We start from the raw sequence: 22,470 nt of genomic DNA on the forward strand, positions 1-22,470 counted from the left end.
ATCATCTTTAAGGGGTTAAAATTTTTAGTGTTTGTTCCAGCAACTCATCTCACATAACTTTATGCCATACATTTGCAAGACTGCTAGAGAATTAAAGGTATGTTGCAAATTTATTCTTTTAAGGTCAGGAGGAGGCTGCTAATAATACTAGTTTCTATTCATGAGTTATTTACAGGGTTAACTTTGTTTTCTAATGAACTACTTTGTGGGGTATTAACCGTTACACCTAGAAGTTATTTACTTAATAACAGATGGCTTTCCTAGTAAGGACAGTAAAGACTAGATATATAAGAATTGCGTTACAAGATGGAAGAGAAAAATTTCAGAGCCCGAGGTAATTCCTGAGTGGAGCAAGTACAGTACAATGTAATGAGATAAAGAAGTACCAAGGAAAAGGGAACCAAAGACTACCATCAATAATTTGCAACTTTTGCTTTAAGTCCTTGGCAAACCACTTTGCTTTAAAAATTTCTACCCTTCTTGAAAGGCTTAAGGAAATGTTAATACATCCTAGAAACCTCACCCCCAAATATATGTATTTTCGGGAAACAGAATTAAAACTATGAAGATCAGTCTGATAGAAAACAGTGGGCTACACAGTATCTACCAAGCACTGTATTTCTCTCCAGCCCACATGTTCCATGAAAGTACAAACAGAAATGTTAGTTTGAATGCTGATCCCAATTTCAACTATTAACAATTACCTAAAAATAAGAGAATTAAGCTTTAGGAAACTTGAATTTATAAACTCTTATCAAAATGACCTTTTATTTGCTATATAAATAGTGAATGGCAATTCATGGCACTTGGTACTTTATCCAGACATGACAGAAGGCTTATGAAATCAGTAAATGCCATTTTGAGAAGGGTCTTCTTTCATAAATTCAAGATAGGCCTGTTCAGCACAATCCAATACTATCCCCTCAGTACTTTATAAATGGAATTTTCTTCTACTTGTATCCATTTCCCGGGGCTGAAAATTAGAAAAAACAACAAGAACAAAAGTAAACAATCTGTAACAGTGCTATAAAAAAAGGACCTCTAGGTTTGTCTCTGAGACAATTTAAGTTTTTAGCTCTAATATAAAAAGTACTGGAAATTACTGTTCTAATATGTGTGTGTGTATAATATATATAAAATTTTAGTCATACTTAAGTGAAATATTTCTTATTAGGTTGAAAAATTATGTTTTAAAGTATATTAAAGTTTTCATTTATGATTTAAAATGATCTCCAAACTTCTATAAAACCTCTATAGCAATAATTTTAAAGCATGCTGCAGAATCATTATAACACAGGCTCATAGACTGCTGGCCCACTCCCTAAGTTACTGATTCAGCAGGTCTGCAGCCCAACAATCTGCCTTCGTAACAGGCTCTTAGGTGATGGCACTGGTCCCACTTTGAGAACCACTGATCTTTAGTGATATTTCAGATGAACCAGGGTTAATCTCTAGACCAGAACACTGTATCAGAGATTGGTTATTGCTAGCTCCTGGGAAGAAATTCAGAAGCCTAACTTAAGGTATAAACACCCAGAGCTTAAAGTACGTGGTTTTATTCTCATTCCATCCTTTTAAAATTATCTAAATGGCTTTTCATAGAGTAAGCACATACCTTATGGACCCATTCATATTCTCCATATTTAGAATCAAAGGTCCCTTTCTGAAGAGATCTTAATTTTAAGGTAAAACGTGGTCCAAGTTCCTGAATTCCCACTTTCTTTTCACTCTTGAATATGTATCTTCAAAGATAAAATAGTTAAGGAAATTAGTGTGAATGAACCCAAACTGTTATTTCTTTAATATGACAGTTTGAAAGATAATTTCTCACCTACAGTATTTGTCAGAATACATTAGAAAACAGGTTTGTGTGTAAAATGTATTTCATCATTGAAGTCCAAGGAGTTTCTCACCTGTGAAATCTGAAGAAGATATAATCCCGTTGATTGTGGAATGTGGCAACCTGCCTTCCAATGAATTGAGGATTATGGGGAAAGAGAGATGCAAACATACGTCCAACAGAATGACCCAGCCGTGTTGTAAAATTGTTTAAAATTATTTCAGGCATGTGTTCTGTGGGGTCCTTGCCTCTTCTCTAGAAAAATGATGAAAAGTCACAATAACGATCTCACTGCAATTTCAAGTTTTGGAATTTACATGACATTGAAACATTTTAGTTATCTTAATGTCTTAATCAAACCCATGAAATAAGATTTATCTAAAATTATTTAATACGCAATGAATGCACCAAAAAGAAAGTTCTACTGAAAAGTGACATGGGGCTTCCCTGGTGGCGCAGTGGTTGAGAGTCCACCTGCCGATGCAGGGGACACGGGTTCATGCCCCGGTCTGGGAAGATCCCACATGCCGTGGAGCGGCTGGGCCCGTGAGCCATGGCCGCTGAGCCCGTGCGTCCGGAGCCTGTGCTCCGCAATAGGAGTGGCCACAACAGTGAGAGGCCCGCGTACCGCAAAAAAAAAAAAAAAAAAAAAATTGACATGTTTCATAGTAACGAAGGCTATTGCTTGTCTGCCGTAACTCAATTATAATCTCACAAGAAAACGGTCAGTACACAAAACTATCCCTTTAACCAAAAGAGCAAATACCATTATTAAAATCAATTAGATCTATATAGGTTATAGCATTCACTGATCAAATACTGTGAGGACACCATGCCAATCAAGGAATGCATAAAACTTACCTTAATTTCTTTACGCAGACGAACACTGCTCATTTTAAAATGAGCAGTTGGGCCATTTGGCAAGTGACTCAGAATTAATCCATCTGTTCACAAAGCTAAGAACACATTTAGATTACATTCTGTAATCTAAGTCTTAAATTGTTTAAATAACTAGTCCTTTGTATGCCCAAAGCCTCCTAAAATCTGTAGCTAGGTAAATAGGTGGGTGCATGTATTCCTCTGGCTTAACAGGTTTTCTTACCATACCCAAAACTCAAGACACAGAAGTCAACCTAAATCTTTCAGAAAAATAGACTAACCTATAGCAATCCTACTTTTTCTCTTCACAATATGGTAAATAGCTATAGGGTATGTTTGGCATTCAACTGAAGTAGGTGAAAAGAGCTAAAATCCACTCTCTAATACTCTAAAAGGATGAGATTCTAGCATACTTGTAGCATTGCAAATGGAATATAAGTTTACCTCTACGTTCAGAGGCTTTATAACCCTTAAAAGGCACACTTTCATATATATATATATCTTACACATTTGTTGAGGTCAGGATATGCAGTTTTGAATATCCTACAAGACCAGAGACAAACTCTCTTCTGGAAATCAAGGTTATTAGTGTTCTCAAGAGACATGGTCTTAATTCTTGGGATTACTGTACCACAATTTAAAATCAACCAATTAATTAACCACTTACTGACCCTACCACAAACAATTAGGCAAGACACTCTAAACTACAAATGAAGTATAAGACAACTACCTACAATCAGCAGGATTAGCAGCCCAAGGGCTTTAAAAGTTTGGAATGCGGCTAAACTACACAACATACCTCAAGTCTTTGTAGCACAACTTGATTCTTTCAAATACTTAACCTTAAAAGGAGGTCAGAATTAGACTGTTTTAAGTCTATCTGCACACAATACGAGTTTTATAAAACAAATGTTGCCATATTTAAAAGCCATCAACATGATGAATTGGGAGATAGGGATTGACATGTATACACTGATGTGTATAAAATGGATGACTAATAAGAACCTGCTGTATAAAAAAAATAAAATCCAAGATTAAAAAAAAAAACCATCGATATTCTCCCATTCATCTACTGAAAAACTATGGTGGTTATCATCATCACCTTCCTCCTCCCATCAAATCCTATCTACTGCTTTTACCTTCCTAAATTCCTCACTTCTACAGCTTCCTCTTTACCCCAATTGTTCTGTCTTAATTGAGGTCCTTGAGATTTTCCACCCAGATTAGGAAAACAGTATTTTGCTTGGTTTGACCTCTCTCACCATTTCAAGTACATCTTCTAATACAGACTAAATCAAGTTGGATTCAGGCCTTGGTTCTACAGTTACTAAGCTATGGGACTAGGCTGTGTCACTGTATCTGTACCATAGCTCCTCGTGTGCTATGTGAATAACTGGATACTGTGAGAGTTTGACAGCTGTAGCTAATTTCAAACTACTCTCACCACAGACTCATCCATAAGATTTAAGACATCGTCATAGCAGTCATAGTGTGGCTCCAAACTACCTTTCTAACCTGTTGTCTCCCCAGATTGCTTCCCAGCTGGTAGACACTGACACAGTCTGTCACACACCATACACATTAATCCTATCATGTGATTTTTGCTCATGCTATTTCAAATATCTACAATATTTTACTCATCCATTAAGGCCCACTTCAAATGCCACCTCTTTATAGTCAAAATTAAGCTCTAAATATTCTCGATCTCACTGTTACTTACTACAGCACTTGTCATTTGAGTTACAGTCATGTAAAATGCCTTTCTTCCCACAAATCCATTAACTAATTTCTGACAGATACTACTGCCTACTACATAGCAGATTATCAGTAAATGTTTGAATTCTTTCCTTCCCTACAAGGACTCACCAAAAGCTCAGCCTCATGAGGTACAGGCAAAAGTATTTCTGTATCATTTGCACATTGAAAAAAATCATAAAATCTTGAGGGGGTTAAGAGAGGTAGAAGTCATTTCTTTCAACCTAAATCAAGGCTTGAATCCTTTCCAGAACATTCCCACTAAATTGTGGTTTGTGTCAAAAGAAACTACAGAATCCAGAAGTATCAATTCCTAAGTGCCTGCGTTGTACAAAAGGCTTTATTTATGTTATTGCTAATTTCCAACCCAAACCATGTAAAATAGGAGTCATACTGATTTTAGCAATGAGGAAGAGTTTGAGAAGGGTCAGGTAGATTCAATGGCAGTAGATCTCAACTGGGGTGGGGTCACACCTGAGCCCAAACCCTTGACTGGTAATTTCCATTTAGAAATGTACAGAGGCGTTTTGTTAACGATTGATACAAAGGCTAGAAATGTAAAACACCCTATAAGCTGCCAAAAGCACAGACTTATCCTACCTCAAATTTCCATTTAGAAATAATGAATAGAGGAAGTCTGTCTCTCCAGAAAAAGCCTTCATGCGTCCCACTGCACCACATATAATAAAATGCCTAGTACAGGCCAGGCACTATGCCTCTGAAACATAATACATTTAATGTGATCCTTGTGGAAATCCCAAAGATAGGTATTATTTCCTATATTTAAAATATGAGGAAACTGACAAAGAAACTTGACTAAATTCACAAAAATAGCAAGTAATGAACTCTGAATTTGATATCACATCTGCCTGACCTAAAGCCACAAGGCTACTACTGGTAGGATAACAAAGTTCTTTTCTAGAATAAGTAAAAAATGTATACCCCTATACATTTCCACCATATGGCACACAGTAGCCCTTCCTACTGTCGATATATCTTTAGACAGCTGTCCTGTTCCCACTTTCTTACTTCCAGGCTGGATATCTTCAATTCTTTCAACTTTTCTCCAAGTGCCATCATTAGGAGTCATGATTTGTTATTTGTGAGGCCATGTTAAGTCTCTAGGATTCACCATTTCTATTAGGTGCTTACAAATTATTCTCCCTTTAATTCTACATTTTTTGGGGGGAGGGTCATGGCAAAGATTAGCCACTGTCCTTCCTCCATTTATCTGTCTCATATCTTCCTCAGAGCAACAGTCTCATTTACAAGTTTCTGCAGATATTCTTTGCCTTATCTTACAATCTCTTTATCCAAGATGGACTTCCAGTCTGGCTTACCAATGTGCATTAGTCTGAAGATCATTCTATGTGATCAAGCAAATCAAGAGATTTGTCTTCCTAGTGCCTTTCACTGATACTTTGCCATCAGCTGCATTACTAGATGTTAATCAGAAAAGAAAATGAAACATCTTTGAAATTATAAAAATTAACATCCAGGCAGGATTATACTTATAAAACTTCCAATCATGAGGACTTTTAGAAACTGCTGCATGATTCTGTATCCAAAAATTAAAGTCTTGGGTAATTTTCCCTCAGTATCTGTGGGGGACTGGTTCTGGGACCCACCATGGAGGGCAGATCCAAAGATGCTCAAGTCCCTTATATAAATTAGCATAGTAGAGTAAGCCCTCCAACTTTCAATACGGTTGGTTGAATCCACAGATGCAGAACCCGTGGACAGGGAGGGCAGACTGTATATATATGTTTATATGAATAGGAGTAAGCAGTTTCACATTTGGATTACTTAAGTAGCCTAATTATTTCCTTAAATCAGGTCTGTATTCTGATGGTACCTTAATTACCTGATGGTTAACTTACCCTCTAGGGTGTCCAATATGGTAAACAGAAAAATATTAATACATTTTGGGTAAAAAGACAACACAGTATTATAAAGTAAAGAGGATATAAGCTTTCTAAAGGCAAGAGATGGATAGAATGTTTATTGAATTGATAAATGCTTGCTTCTTAGCAAAGAGTTACTAGCAGGCTTGCTAGTAATGAAATGATGGGTTTTTAACTGACAAAATAGAGGAACGCAGACCTTGCCACCTTATGTTGGGAGTGTAGTTTTAAAAAGGCAACAACTACCTTAAAACAGATCTCTTCTGGAATAGTTAAGTATTCAAGAGATTTTTGTTACTTTGTTACAGTAACTTAGGATCAGGCCAAATTATAAAATGACCAACAATATACCACAATACAAAGCTAGTTTTAGTCTTAAAAGTCTCTGAAAAGCAACCTGTACAAGTGGGTAAAGTCTTTAACTTATATTGAAAACAATAAAAGCCATAAAAATTATTTAGATTAAAAAAAAAACAGCTTGTAAACCATTATTTTTTAAAAAGTGTTCACTGATTTAAGAAAAAAAAGTTACCCTGGCAGCAGAGAAGTACTGTCCCCATTGTTTATAAGTCCTTAATACTCTTGTTTTAATAATTTTGACTCATTCAACTGGCCATCTTTAAAGTTACTGAGTTCACAGGCCACCATGAGATGAGTAAGTAAAACAATAGCAATGACAAAAAATCTAGGCATCCTTTATATGATCTCTTACCTCACAACAGGAAGAAACACCTAGGGTTTAGGGAACACATTCACCTCAGATCTGTGATTCATGGTAAAAGGATAGATTATTCTTGGCATCTGATATACTAGTTAATACATAATATGGGCCCAAATACCTACTTCAAAAATGCAATCCTGTGATACCACCTCTGGCACCATAAAATCTAGTCATATCAAATGACAGTTGCAGATCCCCAACTGGGTCAGCACCTTCACGCCTCTATCTTTCCAAATGGTTATTTCTGCAGTGGGTACTCTTCCTCTTCCTTACCTCATTCACCCATATCCACCTAGATGGGGTTTAAGCATTTTTTTCTATCAAGTACTTCCTCCCTGATATCCCCAGGGCAGATTTTACCAGAGTTTGCACTGTATCCTATATTTCTCTCTTAATTGTACTATCCACACTATATTTTTGTTTGTTTACATGTTTCTCTTCTCCTACTAGATTATGAATTCCCTGAAGCTGTCTCTTGTTTAGACAGGAAAACTTCCGTAAAAAAACAAAGGATACTTGGTATTTTACGATCTTCATTAATAACAATCAGGTCTGTGAAATCTCTTGAGATGCACTGTGGAATAATTTTTTTCAGAGCCAGTCCTCTTCTGTAATAAACATGTGAGTTTGGTATAACTGTGGAGAGCTGTTCACAGAGTCGTACTGTTCTCTATAAAACAAAATAAAAATCCTCAAAAGTGAAAAAGAATACAAATCTGTGTAGCATATATTTATAAGCAAAGAAGTAATTATTGTAAGATAGTGTTATTAAAAGAGAGCAAGGCTAGGGAAAGAGTGAAACCTAAACAATGTTTCATCCATCAAAGGCTGATCAACCTAAAGCAGTGGTTCTCAACTAGGGACAATTTTGCCATCAAGGGATGTTTGGCAACTTCTGGAAGCATTTTTGGTGGTTCTGACTGGTGGTACTGTGGGGTTTGGCTGCTACTGATATCTAGTGCATAGAGGCCAGAGTTGCTGCTAAACATCCTATAATGAACAGGACAATCTGCATAATAAAAAATTATCCAGCCCAAAATACTAACAGTGCTGAGGCTGAGAAAGCCTATCCTGAAGAATCATGCTTAGTGAACCTATATCACATCACCATTACATTTTATTTAGCTTATTTACAGGCATAATCTAAGGCAATTACTAATAATTTAACTCTTCTGAACAGAGTTCTTTTAAATAATCTAAGTAATGTAAGAAAATTAAGAATTCAAGAGCTATACTAATTGATATGCATACCCCATGAGGTCTATCTGATGTAGTGATGAGAATCTTGGGAGAAGTCTGTCTGTTGAAGTAAGAAGCAAATTCATCTGTAGCTTCATCATAAGCGACCTGAAAACAGAAAGAGAGATAATTTTACATCAAACATTCTACTGGGCCAGCATTTTAAAAGTAGTTCCAGTAGGGATTCTATAACACTGACTACCTAGCTGACTGGTGATTTAAAGAGGGCCCAGGAGGGACTTAGGTTAATGGCAACATGAAGAGGTTGGGTAATTTTCTATCTGAAGAATACTAATATAAAACTGGAAAAAAACTGTCAAAAACAATTTCAAGACACACACTAAGATGCATTTATTCTTGACAAATGGATACATCTGTGGGCAAGAACATCAAGAATCTTGCCTAGAGCTATTCCATTTCCTCTATCAACCTGGTTGGTGAAAACAGTAACTTTACCAACTTCAGGAATGATAGTAGGCGAGAACCAGCAATCCTGAATCCTGAGGTGGTGGACCAGATTCAAGGAGGGGCAGGTGTGAAGACCCTAGCTTTGCCAATCCAAGGTTACAGGCCCAGTTCAGGGTGGATGTGGACCAGCCAAAAATTTAATGAGAGCTTTGGAAGTAAAAATCATAGAGGGACTGACATAACCTCTCCCCAAATCCCTGACAGCTAAACTACACATGAGAGAGACCTGAGACTCCAGTGCACCTGAAAGGCAAGGGAGACTTGAGAAATGGCTGCAACTCTGAATGCGTTACTCAATCCACACACAGCTCAGCTGGCAGAGGGTATATATGTCTTAGGGGTTCATGGTGTCGCACCACAACCTCTACCCAAATCATTGGCTGACCATTAAGCCACACAAACACAGGGACAGTCCCTAGGGAGGCATGTTAAAAAATAACAAACTGAGTAGTAACATAATGCTACTGTCAGATTCCAGTTTAAGTCCAGACAAGTTACTAAAACAAAAAGAATCAATAACCCTTAAAAAAATAAAACAATCCAGAGTTATTGCAATGTTTTCTAAAATATCCAATTTTCAACCAAAATATCAGATATACAAAGAAACAGAAAAGTATGACTTATAATCAGGAAAAGAGAAGTCAATAAAAACTGACTGAGTGGGCCCAGATGTTGAATTTAGTAAAAATTTCAAAGCAGCTATAACAGATATATTCAAGGAATTAAGGAAAAATACAGGCTTAAGAGCAGATCTAAGATACAGAATAATCAATAAACTTGAAAATAGATTAATAAGTATCCAATACGAAGAATGGAGAACACAATCATCGCAAAAGGAGCAAAGCTGCAGAAACTTTTAGAACACTCTTAACCATTTCAACAGTGTGTGTGAAAAGGAAGTCCCTGAAGGAGAGAAAAGGACAGAAAAAAAATATTTGAAGAAATAAAGGATGAAAAACTCTAACTTAAGGTCCAAACTCAGAAAACCTTAAGTAGAATAAAAAGAAAGAACAACAACAACAACATCAGTGTCAAACTGGTAAAAGCCAAAAAACAGAGAAAATTTTGAAAGAAGAAAAAAATAAATCATGTATATGGGAACAATGATTATTAATGGCTGCTTTCTCAAGAGAAATAATGAAGGTCAAAATGCAATAGAACAAGTTCAAAGTACCAGAAGAAAAAAAAAGTCAACCAAGGATTCTATATCCCACAAAATTCTTTCAAAAATGAAGGCAAAATAAGCACACTTTCAGATAAACAAAAACTGAGATAATTAGCTATCAGACCTGCTGTAAAAACAAAGGCTTAAGAAACTCCTAGAAGCTGAAAGAGAATGATACCAGATGGTAACTCTGATCCTGAGGCAGGAAAGAAGAGTACTGTAAATAGGTAACGATGAAGGTAAACATAAAAGTGGGTGTGTTGTGTGTGTATGCTCTTAACTTCTTTAAAAAAAAGCAGTAATTACAATACTGGGTTTATAACACAGATGTAATATATAACACTGTGTGCTGACAATAGCATGAGTAAGAGTGGAGGGTCATGAAGCTATACTGGTGCAAACTTGCTGTATTTTACCAGAATCGTGTCAGTATTTACTTGAAGTAGATTGTGATAAATCATTCTTCAGAATAGATCTTATTTAAGCTAGGACATAAATGCTAGGACATTTCTTTAATTAAAAAGGACTGAAATCAAACAAAATATGTCCCAAACCACAATAAAATTGAATTAGAAATCAACAGCAGAAAGGAATCAGAAATCCTCAAATATTTGGAAATTAAACAGGACACTTCTTGAAAATCATAAGCCAAAGAAGAAATCACAAGAGAAATTAGAAAATATCTTGAACAGAATGAAAATGAAAACACAACAAGCATACCAAAATGTATGGGATGTGGCTAAAGCAGTGCTTAGGGGAAAACCAGAGCTTTATATGCTTATACTAGGAAAAAAGTATAAAATCAATAATCTAAGCTTCCATCTTAGGAAGCTAGAAAAAGAAGAGCAAATGGAAGAGCTTTCATTTGCTCTTCCAGGTAAGCAGAAGGAAATAAATAAAAAGGATCAGAGGAAAACTAATGAAATAAAAAAATACAGCAAACAAGAAGAAATCATCTTTCATTAAAAGAGGTACTCAGATTTAAACAATAATGCAAGAAATGCATCTTAAAACTTGGGGGCTATAGCAAAAGTGATTTTATGACCTTAGTTGCTCATAATAAAAAAGATGAAAATAAGCTAATCAAAAAAATAAAAATAATAAACTCAGAGTGTAAAAGAAATAAAGGTAAGAGGAGATATAAATGAATTAGAAAACAAAGATTCAATAGAGAAGATTAAAGAAAACAGTAGTTTGAAAAGAAAAACAAAACAGATACATCTCTGGTGAAAAGCCCAAATAAATAAAATTAGGAATGAAAATAGGACATTACTGTAGTCTCACTCATGAGCACACATGTATATGTTCTAACAAAGTATTAACATGTTCTAAACATACATGTTCTAAACAAAGTATTAACAAACCAAAACAATATGTTAAGAAGATAAAATATCTTTTTTTTTAAACATCTTTATTGGAGTATAATTGCTTTACAATGGTGTTAGTTTCTGCTTTATAACAAAGTGAATCAGTTATACATATACGTATGTCCCCATATCTCTTCCCTCTTGCGTCTCCCTCCCTCCCACCCTCCCTATCCCATCCCTCTAGGTGGTCTCAAAGCACCGACCTGATCTCCCTGTGCTATGCGGCTGCTTCCCACTAGCTATCTATTTTATGTTTGGTTGTGTATACATGTCCATGCCACTCTCTCACTTTGTCCCAGCTTACCCTTCCCCCTCCCCGTATCCTCAAGTCCATTCTCTAGTAGGTCTGTGTCATCTTAACTAAATTGGATTTATCCCATGAATACAAGAGGTTTAAGATTAGAAAACCTATTTCATTTACTACATTAGTGCAATAAAGGAGAAAACTGCACATTCATCTCAATATCTGCAGAAAAAGGGCATAAATTATCTTAATATTTGCAGGAAAAGCACCTAACTTTCTACATTCATTCACTAAACAAAAAACCCAGCAAAAAAAGAATAAATGGAATTCCCATAACTCATAAGGAGAATCTACCATTAATGAAACAAACATTAATAATGATACACAAAGTATTCTCTTTAAAATCAGTAACATGGCACAGATGCTAATATTACTTTTTCTATTTATTTGACTTGCTGGAGGTTCTAAGTAAGAATGAAAGAAACTGTTAATGGATTGAAAGTAAGAAACAAAAACTTGTTTGCAGAAATGATTAAACATGAAATGAAAACAACATTCAGACAAATTATTAAAAATGAATTTAGGTAAACTACTGGTTAGAAGATCACGATCCAAAAATCAATTGCAGGGACATCCCTGGTGGCGCAGTGGTTAAGAATCCGCCTGCCAATGCAGGGGACATGGGTTCGATCCCTGGTCCAGGAAGATCCCGCATGCCGTGGAGCAACTAAGCTCGCGCGCCACAACTACTGAAGTCTGCAGACCTAGAACCTGTGCTCCGCAGCAAGAGAAGCCACCGCGATGAGAAGCCTGTGCACCGCAATGAAGAGTAGCCTCCACTTGCAGCAACTAGAGAAAGCCCACGCGCAGCAACAAAGACCCAACAGAGGCAAAGATAGATAGATAGATATTTTTTAAAATGTATTAAAAAAATCAACTGCATTTTTGTAAATCAGCAATTTAAACAGTTTTCAAAGAGATGTGTTTTACACTAATAAGAAAAAATGTAAGCTACCCAGGAATAGCTCTAACAAGATTCATGTGTACAACTTGTATTAAGAAAACAATGAAATTCACTGAAATACATTTTCAGTATTTAAACAAGACCTAATTAAGCAATATATATATATATATCCTCAAACGGATCTGATTTAGTACAATTTATAATTTTATATGGAAGACCAAAGGTCCAGGAAGAGAACACTCCTGAACAGAGGGATTTGAGGATGGTAATGGGGAGGGGCATCTTGCCCTAACAGGTATCAAAACTTATCATGAAGCTAAATAATTAAGAAAGTAAAGAACTGATCCAGCAACAAACTACCAAAAAAATAGCCCAGAAAAAGACTAAGCATATATGGATACTTAATATATGACACAGCATTACAATTTACTATGGGAAAAGGTTGTACTGCTCTAAAAATGGTGCTGGGGAAACTGGTTACATATGAGGGGGAAGGAGGGAGCAGTGGAAGAAAGAAATTGGTTTCCTTTCTCACACCAGAGAAATCCATTCCTGATAATTAAGTACATAAATGTGAAAAGTAGCTCTCCAGTTCTTTTAGGAAAAAAATATGATATCATATGATTACAGGATAGGGACAGATTTCTTAAACATGACAAAAAAGCATTCATTACAAAAAAAAAAATTGAACCCAACTATATTAAGGACTTTTGTTCATCAAAAGACACCAAAGAAGAAAGTAAAAAGAGAATCCACAAATTGGAAGATACTTGTAATACATGTAAAGGATTAGTAGAAATTAGAGAAATTCTACAAATCAGTAAAATACACTACAGGATAGAAAATAGGGCAAAAGACATGAGCTGGCATATCTCTACCAAAACCACAGTACATGCACAGAAAGATGCTCAACCGCTTTAGGAGTCAGGCAAGTGCACACTCAAGCCACAATGAGATAGCCCTTTATCACTAACCTGAATATAACAAGCAATGGTCAGAACGTGGATGACCAGGAATATTGCTCTTACACCATGGGAGTGCAAAATGATACAACCACTACTTTGGAAAACATTTTGGCACTTTCATGTAAAGTTGAACATTTATACACCCCATGACCTAACAAATTCTCCCCTATGTAAATATTTAGGGAAACTTTTACATTACATGTCTTTGATCCCCAATTTATCTCCAGCCAAGGCCTGTTCCATATCTTGTCAATGATAATTCCATCATTCTATTCTTCTAATTGCTCAGGCTAAAAACCTCAATGCCATCATTGAATCCTCTTTCTCTAACACCTCATATCAAGAAATTCTTAGTGGCTCTAATTTCAAAATACACCAATGCCAAAAACTCAAACCTCAGAATCAGACTGATTCTCAACATTCACTGTACCCACTGTGGTCCCAATCATCATCATCATCACCACCACCACCATCATTACCATCATCTCTTTCCTGGATTAGCTTCCTAACTAGTCTGTTTACCTCTCTGACTGCTAGCTCAGTAAAGCAACCAATTACTTAAAAAAATTAAATACATCACATCATTCCCCTGTTCAAAACCATCCAATGGCTCCTCATTTCACTAAGTATAAAAGCCAAAGTCCTCACAATGGCCGGCAAAGTCACTGATCTGGCCTCTTCCCTTCCCCGTATTTTCCTGGCACCTCTTCTAAAACCCTCCCTCTTGCTCACTTAATTTCAGCATACTGGCTTCCTTATTGATTCTCAAAAATAAACTAAGCATGTTCCTGCCTTAGAGCTTTTGCACTGGCCGTGTCCCCTTATCCTGGATTACTTTCTGCCCCAAGATGGCTAATTTCTTCATATCCTTCAAGTCTTTGCTAAAAGGTCATCTACTCAATGAAGCCTACCCTAACTATTGTATAAAAATTGCAACCCTAACCCAACAGAAAAATGGGCAAGAGACATGAACAAACAATTGATTAGAAAGAAAGGAAGAAAACATGACAAGATGTCCAACCTCATTCATAACGAAAAAACAGCAAATTAAAACTACATGGAGGGCTTCCCTGGTGGCACAGTGGTTGAGAATCTGCCTGCCAATGCAGGGGACATGGGCTCAAGCCCTGGTCCGGGAAGATCCCACATGCAGCGAAGCAACTAAGCCCATGCACCACAACTACTGAGCCTGTGCTCTAGAGCCTGTGAGCCACAACTACTGAGCCCGTGTGCTGCAACTACTGAAGCCTGCGAGCCTAGAGCCCGTGCTCCGCCATGAGAGAAGCCACCGCAATGAGAAGCCCACGCACCACAACGAAGAGTAGCCCCCGCTCGCCACAACTAGAGAAAGCCTGCGTGAAGCAACGAAGACCCAACACAGCCAAAAATAAATTAAATAAATAAATTTATATATATATAAAAAAAACTACATGGAAATACAATTTCTCACCTATCAGACTGGAAAAAATTATTTGTAATTGCAAAATCTTGAGTGAGAGTTTAAAGAGTAACATATATTTATTTATATAATCTCAAAGTATCTCCCTCCCAAAATATTAAATTCAGAGGGGAAAATAGTAGTTATAGTGGAGAAACCTGACAGACACCACTTTAATCATGTGATGAAAGTTAATATAACCAGTAATGGGAAAATCAACAATATGTGACTCCTGCTAAGAGCACTGAAAAGAACATAACATCACAACTGTGGTACTCCTGTCAAAAGTACATAAGCTGAATATAATCATGAGCAAACATCAAACTCATATTAAGTGACATTCTACAAGTATACCTGGTCTGTACTCTTCAAAAATGTCAATGTCATTAAAAGCAAATTCTGAGGAACTGTTCCAAACTAAAGGAGGTTAGAGTCATTGTAATGGGATGAAACGCAAGAACTGGGATTTTTCTTTTATGAAAAATGACATCATTGTGACATCTGAGTAAGCTATACAGATCAGATAATAATGTATATCAATGTTAACTGTCTAATTTTGGAAACTGTACACTGTGCTTATTAAAAAAAAGTTTATAGGTAAAACACACTAAGCATGTATGAGTAAAGGGGCTTATGTCTGCCACTTACTCTCAAGCATTTCAGAAAGAACATAAATGAAAATGAAGTGTGATACAATTTAACATTTAGGAAATCCAGGTGAAGTGTATACATGAATTCTTACTTTTCTATTAAGTCTGAAATTATGTTGCAATAAATAAAATGCAGGCACACACACACACACACACACACACACACACACACACACAGATACTCTCTCTCATGCACCCCCCCATATGTAAAATTGCAAACTCACTCTACACCAAGTTGTCCTGAATCTCCTTTACCCTATTTAACTTTAGTAACCTACCATCTGCTAACCTATGATAATTTATTTTATTATGTTCATTGTTTGTCTCTCTTCCTAGAAAGTAAGCTTTGGGTGGGCAGAAATTTTGTGTGTATATGTGTATTTGTGCACTGATGAATCCCATGTCCCTAAAACAGATCTCCATACATAGCAGGCAATCAAGAAGCATTTGCTGGAAACCTGACTGACAAAGTGAATGAATGAATGGCTACACCAGGAAATATGTGAAAGAATGTTGGTAACAGCATTGTTTGAAAGCAAATAAATGTAACAAAAACAAGTTTCCCATACACAAATCAAAGAATACATATATATACAAAGTTTTAAAACCTTGATTCTCTCACTGTACTGTTGCAAACTATTTAAAGGGAAAATGTGAAAAGTGGAAGATTATCTTGAAACCAAGAGTTTTATGAGGACACAAAAATATCATCAAATGTTATCCTTAGGTGTCAAAATGTATAACAAATACTACAAAAATCTATAGTATGAGGAATGCTTTTCAAATGACATTAAAAAACACTGGAACTATAGAGATTAAATGACAAATAAGTTTACCTAGGCATAAAATACAATATCTTTCTAGAAAATAAATAATTACTGCCTTTTTCTACAGCATTGTTGGGAAACTCAATTATGAAATAATCTACAATAAATAATGATAATATGCCAACATTACAGTTGAATCAGTCCATTATACATCTTCACCAGCTAGTACTTTAATTTAAACATTTACATACGAATAGACAATTTATCAAGTGTGGTCATCCAAATTCATTTAAAACTTCTAACATTACCTCTTCATCATTAGGGTCTACTGTGGTTTCATCATACACTCGCTGGTTGTCAATGGTCTTCGGTATAGGCTTTGGTGGAGCCTAAATAAAAGAAAAAGGGTTAAGTCTTAGGAGCATTTTACATTAATAATTTTGCATTATGATTGGGGAAGAATAACAGAAATCTGCAAATAATCCAAAAACTCAGGGCTTCCCTGGTGGCACAGTGGTTGCGAGTCCGCCTGTCGATGCAGGGGACACGGGTTCGTGCCCCGATCCGGGAAGATCCCACATGCCGCAAAGCGACTGGGCCCGTGAGCTGACAGACACCACTTTAATCATGTGATGAAAGTTAATATAACCAGTAATGGGAAAATCAACAATATGTGACTCCTGCTAAGAGCACTGAAAAGAACATAACATCACAACTGTGGTACTCCTGTCAAAAGTACATAAGCTGAATATAATCATGAGCAAACATCAAACTCATATTAAGTGACATTCTACAAGTATACCTGGTCTGTACTCTTCAAAAATGTCAATGTCATTAAAAGCAAATTCTGAGGAACTGTTCCAAACTAAAGGAGGTTAGAGTCATTGTAATGGGATGAAACGCAAGAACTGGGATTTTTCTTTTATGAAAAATGACATCATTGTGACATCTGAGTAAGCTATACAGATCAGATAATAATGTATATCAATGTTAACTGTCTAATTTTGGAAACTGTACACTGTGCTTATTAAAAAAAAGTTTATAGGTAAAACACACTAAGCATGTATGAGTAAAGGGGCTTATGTCTGCCACTTACTCTCAAGCATTTCAGAAAGAACATAAATGAAAATGAAGTGTGATACAATTTAACATTTAGGAAATCCAGGTGAAGTGTATACATGAATTCTTACTTTTCTATTAAGTCTGAAATTATGTTGCAATAAATAAAATGCAGGCACACACACACACACACACACACACACACACAGATACTCTCTCTCATGCACCCCCCCATATGTAAAATTGCAAACTCACTCTACACCAAGTTGTCCTGAATCTCCTTTACCCTATTTAACTTTAGTAACCTACCATCTGCTAACCTATGATAATTTATTTTATTATGTTCATTGTTTGTCTCTCTTCCTAGAAAGTAAGCTTTGGGTGGGCAGAAATTTTGTGTGTATATGTGTATTTGTGCACTGATGAATCCCATGTCCCTAAAACAGATCTCCATACATAGCAGGCAATCAAGAAGCATTTGCTGGAAACCTGACTGACAAAGTGAATGAATGAATGGCTACACCAGGAAATATGTGAAAGAATGTTGGTAACAGCATTGTTTGAAAGCAAATAAATGTAACAAAAACAAGTTTCCCATACACAAATCAAAGAATACATATATATACAAAGTTTTAAAACCTTGATTCTCTCACTGTACTGTTGCAAACTATTTAAAGGGAAAATGTGAAAAGTGGAAGATTATCTTGAAACCAAGAGTTTTATGAGGACACAAAAATATCATCAAATGTTATCCTTAGGTGTCAAAATGTATAACAAATACTACAAAAATCTATAGTATGAGGAATGCTTTTCAAATGACATTAAAAAACACTGGAACTATAGAGATTAAATGACAAATAAGTTTACCTAGGCATAAAATACAATATCTTTCTAGAAAATAAATAATTACTGCCTTTTTCTACAGCATTGTTGGGAAACTCAATTATGAAATAATCTACAATAAATAATGATAATATGCCAACATTACAGTTGAATCAGTCCATTATACATCTTCACCAGCTAGTACTTTAATTTAAACATTTACATACGAATAGACAATTTATCAAGTGTGGTCATCCAAATTCATTTAAAACTTCTAACATTACCTCTTCATCATTAGGGTCTACTGTGGTTTCATCATACACTCGCTGGTTGTCAATGGTCTTCGGTATAGGCTTTGGTGGAGCCTAAATAAAAGAAAAAGGGTTAAGTCTTAGGAGCATTTTACATTAATAATTTTGCATTATGATTGGGGAAGAATAACAGAAATCTGCAAATAATCCAAAAACTCAGGGCTTCCCTGGTGGCACAGTGGTTGCGAGTCCGCCTGTCGATGCAAGGGACACGGGTTCGTGCCCCGATCCGGGAAGATCCCACATGCCGCAAAGCGACTGGGCCCGTGAGCCATGGCCGCTGAGCCTGCGAGTCCGGAGCCTGTGCTCCGCAACGGGAGAGGCCACAACAGTGAGAGGCCCGCGTACCACAAAAAACAACAACAACAACAACAAAAAACAAAAACTCAATCTGTTCCTCATTTCAACCCACTGCTACATCAATCCTAATAACAATATTGAGTAAGAGGCTTTTTAATTCTCTGAGCAGACACACGCACATACTGGAAGAATTGCTGACACTAAATAAAATGGCTTAAAACCAGGCAGAAGTAGCAGAGAGAACAAACTGGAATCAAAATAATTATTCATGAAGAAGAAAAATATCAAATGGGAAAAAATTAAAAAGGTACATATATATGTAGTTTTGTTTAAATACTTTCAGAAAGCTATTCAGAAATATATAAGAAAAGCAATAAATCTGTTTCCATCTGCTGAACTAGTAATTCTAGTTTGGGGGATTTATGGTAAGGAATGAAAAGGGGGAGCAATTTATACAAAGAAATATGTATTATCACTATGGTTAGTGGAAATGAACAGTAAATAGGGCAGATGTCCAACAACAAGATAATGACTACAGCATCTCCAGCATAATGGAATACCATGAGAATCAGCAATCATGCACAATATTGTGTGCTTAGACCAAACTATTGTGTAAATGAAATTTTAAGGAGCAGGTACACAGAACTGTAACCATATACTGACTAAAACTAATCCAAAATACATGTACACTAACAGAGATGAATATGAACTGACAAACTAGGATTTATTATTCTATGAAATGAATATTAAATTTTAAGTAATTTTTCTAAAAGAGGCAGTTCTAGGAAGTCATCTTTCAATCCAAAAAACAAGAAAGGTGATATTTTCAAATGGTGATCAGCATATTAATTTGCTATAACTGATTATTGAGAGTTTAAAAAAGACTAACATTGCTTGATAGGATTTTGCAGTTCAAAACAGTCTAATATTGGCAACTTCCTGTGATTTAACCTAATACTATTAAAGAGAATTCATGAAAAAGAAGTGTTTAGTTTGTATACAGTATGTGTGTGTATATATATATATATAATGGTTTATTATTTTTCCCTTTCTCAAAAATGCTTATCATTTCTTGGTCCCTCATCTTAAGAGATGGGAGGGGGGGAAAAGTTGAACATTTTTAAATTTTGCAAGTATAAACTGTAACCTAGAAATAACTATAAATAAAATGAAACTAAAATGAAAATAACTTAGCTGTGCAATAATGCAGAAGTATTTAGTAGTTCTTTAAAAATTTTTCAGTAGAAGGATTTCACTTTTTGTTAATATCACAAAAATAGCCAAATCCTTTCTTGATGCATTATCTCTGCTCTCTTCTTTGCCATAATCCCCTTCCTCCCACTCCCCATTCTCACTCTTCGAAGGTTCCTATCCTCAGAGTCAGCTCTCATTCTTACACGCCCCAACCCTACAACAGAAGAGGCTGTGCCCAGCCATTCCCCAGCCTTGCATAACAAAGTGCATCAAGTCAGAAGAGCTCCAGTTACAGGCCTAAACCGGGGATCTTCCCCATTCCCAGCCAGGGAGATGTGTCTCTGCCTCTCAAACACATAAAGTTAAGTAAAATAAGCAAGTTGAAGTAGACACACCATTTTGAAATTTTGAAAACATGCAGAACACCACTACTGGGTTTACTGTTTAGGGACACAAACATAGTAAAGGTAATAAAGGAAAAAGGAAGTGCATGGGAACAATAAAGAGCAATTTCATGAGTGCTTATCTTTTTTTTTTTTTTTTTTTTTTTTTTTTTTTTTTTGGCCATGCTACATGTCAAGCGGGATCTAAGTTAGAAACCGGTGCGCCCTGCAGTGGAAGCGCAGCCTCTTAACCCTCTTAACCACTGGACCACCAGGGAAGTCCCAATGAGTGTTTCTTTGGAGGGGAAAGCAATCAGAAAGAAGTACACAAGAACTTGAACACTATCTACTAATGCATAATTTCTTAAGCTAAGTAAAGGATAGAAAGGGGTATGCTGTATTATTTTTATATAATTTTATATATCCAAAATATTTCATAATAAATTTTAAAAGAAAGTGATTCAATGTAAGTATCAGGGAGCTCTCCTTAATACCAGACAGAAAGCAGAGGACTAAGTTTCATTTACCTTATCACCAAGAGCCTCTCTCTCTTTTTTAAGTTTTTTCTTAGCTGCCAACTTTTCCTAAAGGATTTGAAAAAGAAAAGAACAATATTGAGAAACCACCAGTTATATCACAAACACATACTGAAGCTACAAATTACTAACGCTATGAATATTTAAACTGAGTAATCTTAGAAATGTATTAAAATAAACATCCTGACTTAGATTTTTATAGCTGTTATTGTAAACCAAATGAGCTAGCCAAGCAATAAGATTTCTCTAACAAAGATCCTGCTCCTTCAAAACACTAATCTAAATTGACAAGTTTAAATGTTTAAAATTTCACTAGCTTTACCTTTTACTATAAAGCCTCAAATTAAGTGAAAGTGCAAAATGTACATCTAAACAAGTTAACTAGTTTTTTTTGTTTTGTTTTGCATTCCTAGCAAGTTGCATCCTAAAGAAAACCGTAGCTATGCTGGTTGCTTGTCTTGAAAAGTACTAAAAATAAATGGTAATGAGAGAGGAGTTTTCAGGTTGTTTCCAAAAAAACCATCACTAGTTACTCAAATATTTTATAAACAAAATATGCTTTTAAAATGATCAAGAGCCGGCAAGATGTACCGTAAATCTGTAACTTCTGGCGACTTCTGAACAGAATGCTTGACACAATATAAAATAGGTTTTTTTTTTTCCCCCAGCGCCTGTTGACCCTCAATCCATCAGATCTCGGATTAGAAATTATAGTCCCAAGAAGTCTTCTGGGACACCCTTCCCCCATACTTGCACACCAGAATGGGTTAGATGCCCCTTCTACATCCCCTCCACCCCCCAACTTCCACCCCAGGGGAGCTAAAGGGACATCGCGCATGCGCCCTGGCGCCTCAGCGCCTCATACCTTCCGCTGCTGCTGTTTCCACCGCGTGAACATTAAGTGTCGCCGCTGTTTGTTCTTAATCTCCGAAACGCTGAAGCCTGGAGGAAAGGCAGCCGCCTTCGAGAGTTGGACCCCACTTTCCGTCGTCCCATCCTCAGCGACTGCAGCCTCCTGAGGTTCTTCAGTAGCGGCTTTGCGTTTCAAGCCTTTGTTTCTGCTGCAGCCGCTCTTATCCCCGACCTTCGCCATGGTATTTTTGCTCCTTGTGATCTGTACGGAAACGGAAGTAGCTTTCTCCTCCGACCCCCGTCCTTAAGCTATTACTTCCGGGGTCGGAAAGTTCTTAAAGGAAAAGGTATAGTTCCGTGAGTTCTAGCGGTTTAAGAAGGTGCTGAAGTTTAGGCTTAAGGAGAGTTTAGGGAGCTTGCCCAGCCGTGTGAACAGTGAAATGATGAGTTGGTGGAATCTGTTACTGAGCGTTTTCCATGTGCCGAGCCCCTAAAACCTAAGAACAAAACAATCTTTTAAGTATATAGAGTTTACATTCTACCAGAGACTATAATGAGCTCCCAAATAATTAGTGTGGTAAGCTATTAATATTAAGTAGTGCACGGTGTGGAAAGAATAGAACAGGATAAAAGAAGATAAGGGGATA

General features: G+C 36.3%; 1 protein-coding gene across 1 annotated transcript; it reads right to left on the reverse strand.

Annotated features, from left to right (window-relative positions):
• Positions 1–43: 43 nt before the first annotated feature.
• Positions 44–22,094, reverse strand: RPF1 (ribosome production factor 1 homolog). Its single transcript, XM_007106172.4, has 9 exons — positions 21,837–22,094; positions 20,963–21,019; positions 18,532–18,612; positions 8,351–8,446; positions 7,616–7,769; positions 2,702–2,784; positions 1,914–2,095; positions 1,616–1,742; positions 44–973 (listed from the first exon to the last, which is right to left on the reverse strand). The coding sequence occupies exons 1-9, from the start codon at positions 22,062–22,064 to the stop codon at positions 932–934; spliced, it is 1,050 nt and encodes a 349-aa protein (XP_007106234.1). The 5' UTR covers positions 22,065–22,094; the 3' UTR covers positions 44–931.
• Positions 22,095–22,470: the final 376 nt, after the last annotated feature.

The sequence above is a fragment of the Physeter macrocephalus genome, chromosome 4 (genome assembly GCF_002837175.3).
Source record: "Physeter macrocephalus isolate SW-GA chromosome 4, ASM283717v5, whole genome shotgun sequence".
NCBI classification, from domain to species: Eukaryota; Metazoa; Chordata; class Mammalia; order Artiodactyla; family Physeteridae; genus Physeter; species Physeter macrocephalus.

Coding starts and splice junctions, on each gene's coding strand:
- RPF1 (XM_007106172.4), bottom strand. CDS start 22,064: ATGGCGAAGGTCGGGGATAAGAGCGGCTGCAGCAGAAACAAAGGCTTG. Junction 7,770..8,350: donor CATCAGATAGACCTCATGGG/GTATGCATATCA, acceptor TTTGTTTTATAG/AGAACAGTACGACTCTGTGA. Junction 974..1,615: donor AATATGAATGGGTCCATAAG/GTATGTGCTTAC, acceptor TCTAATTTTCAG/CCCCGGGAAATGGATACAAG.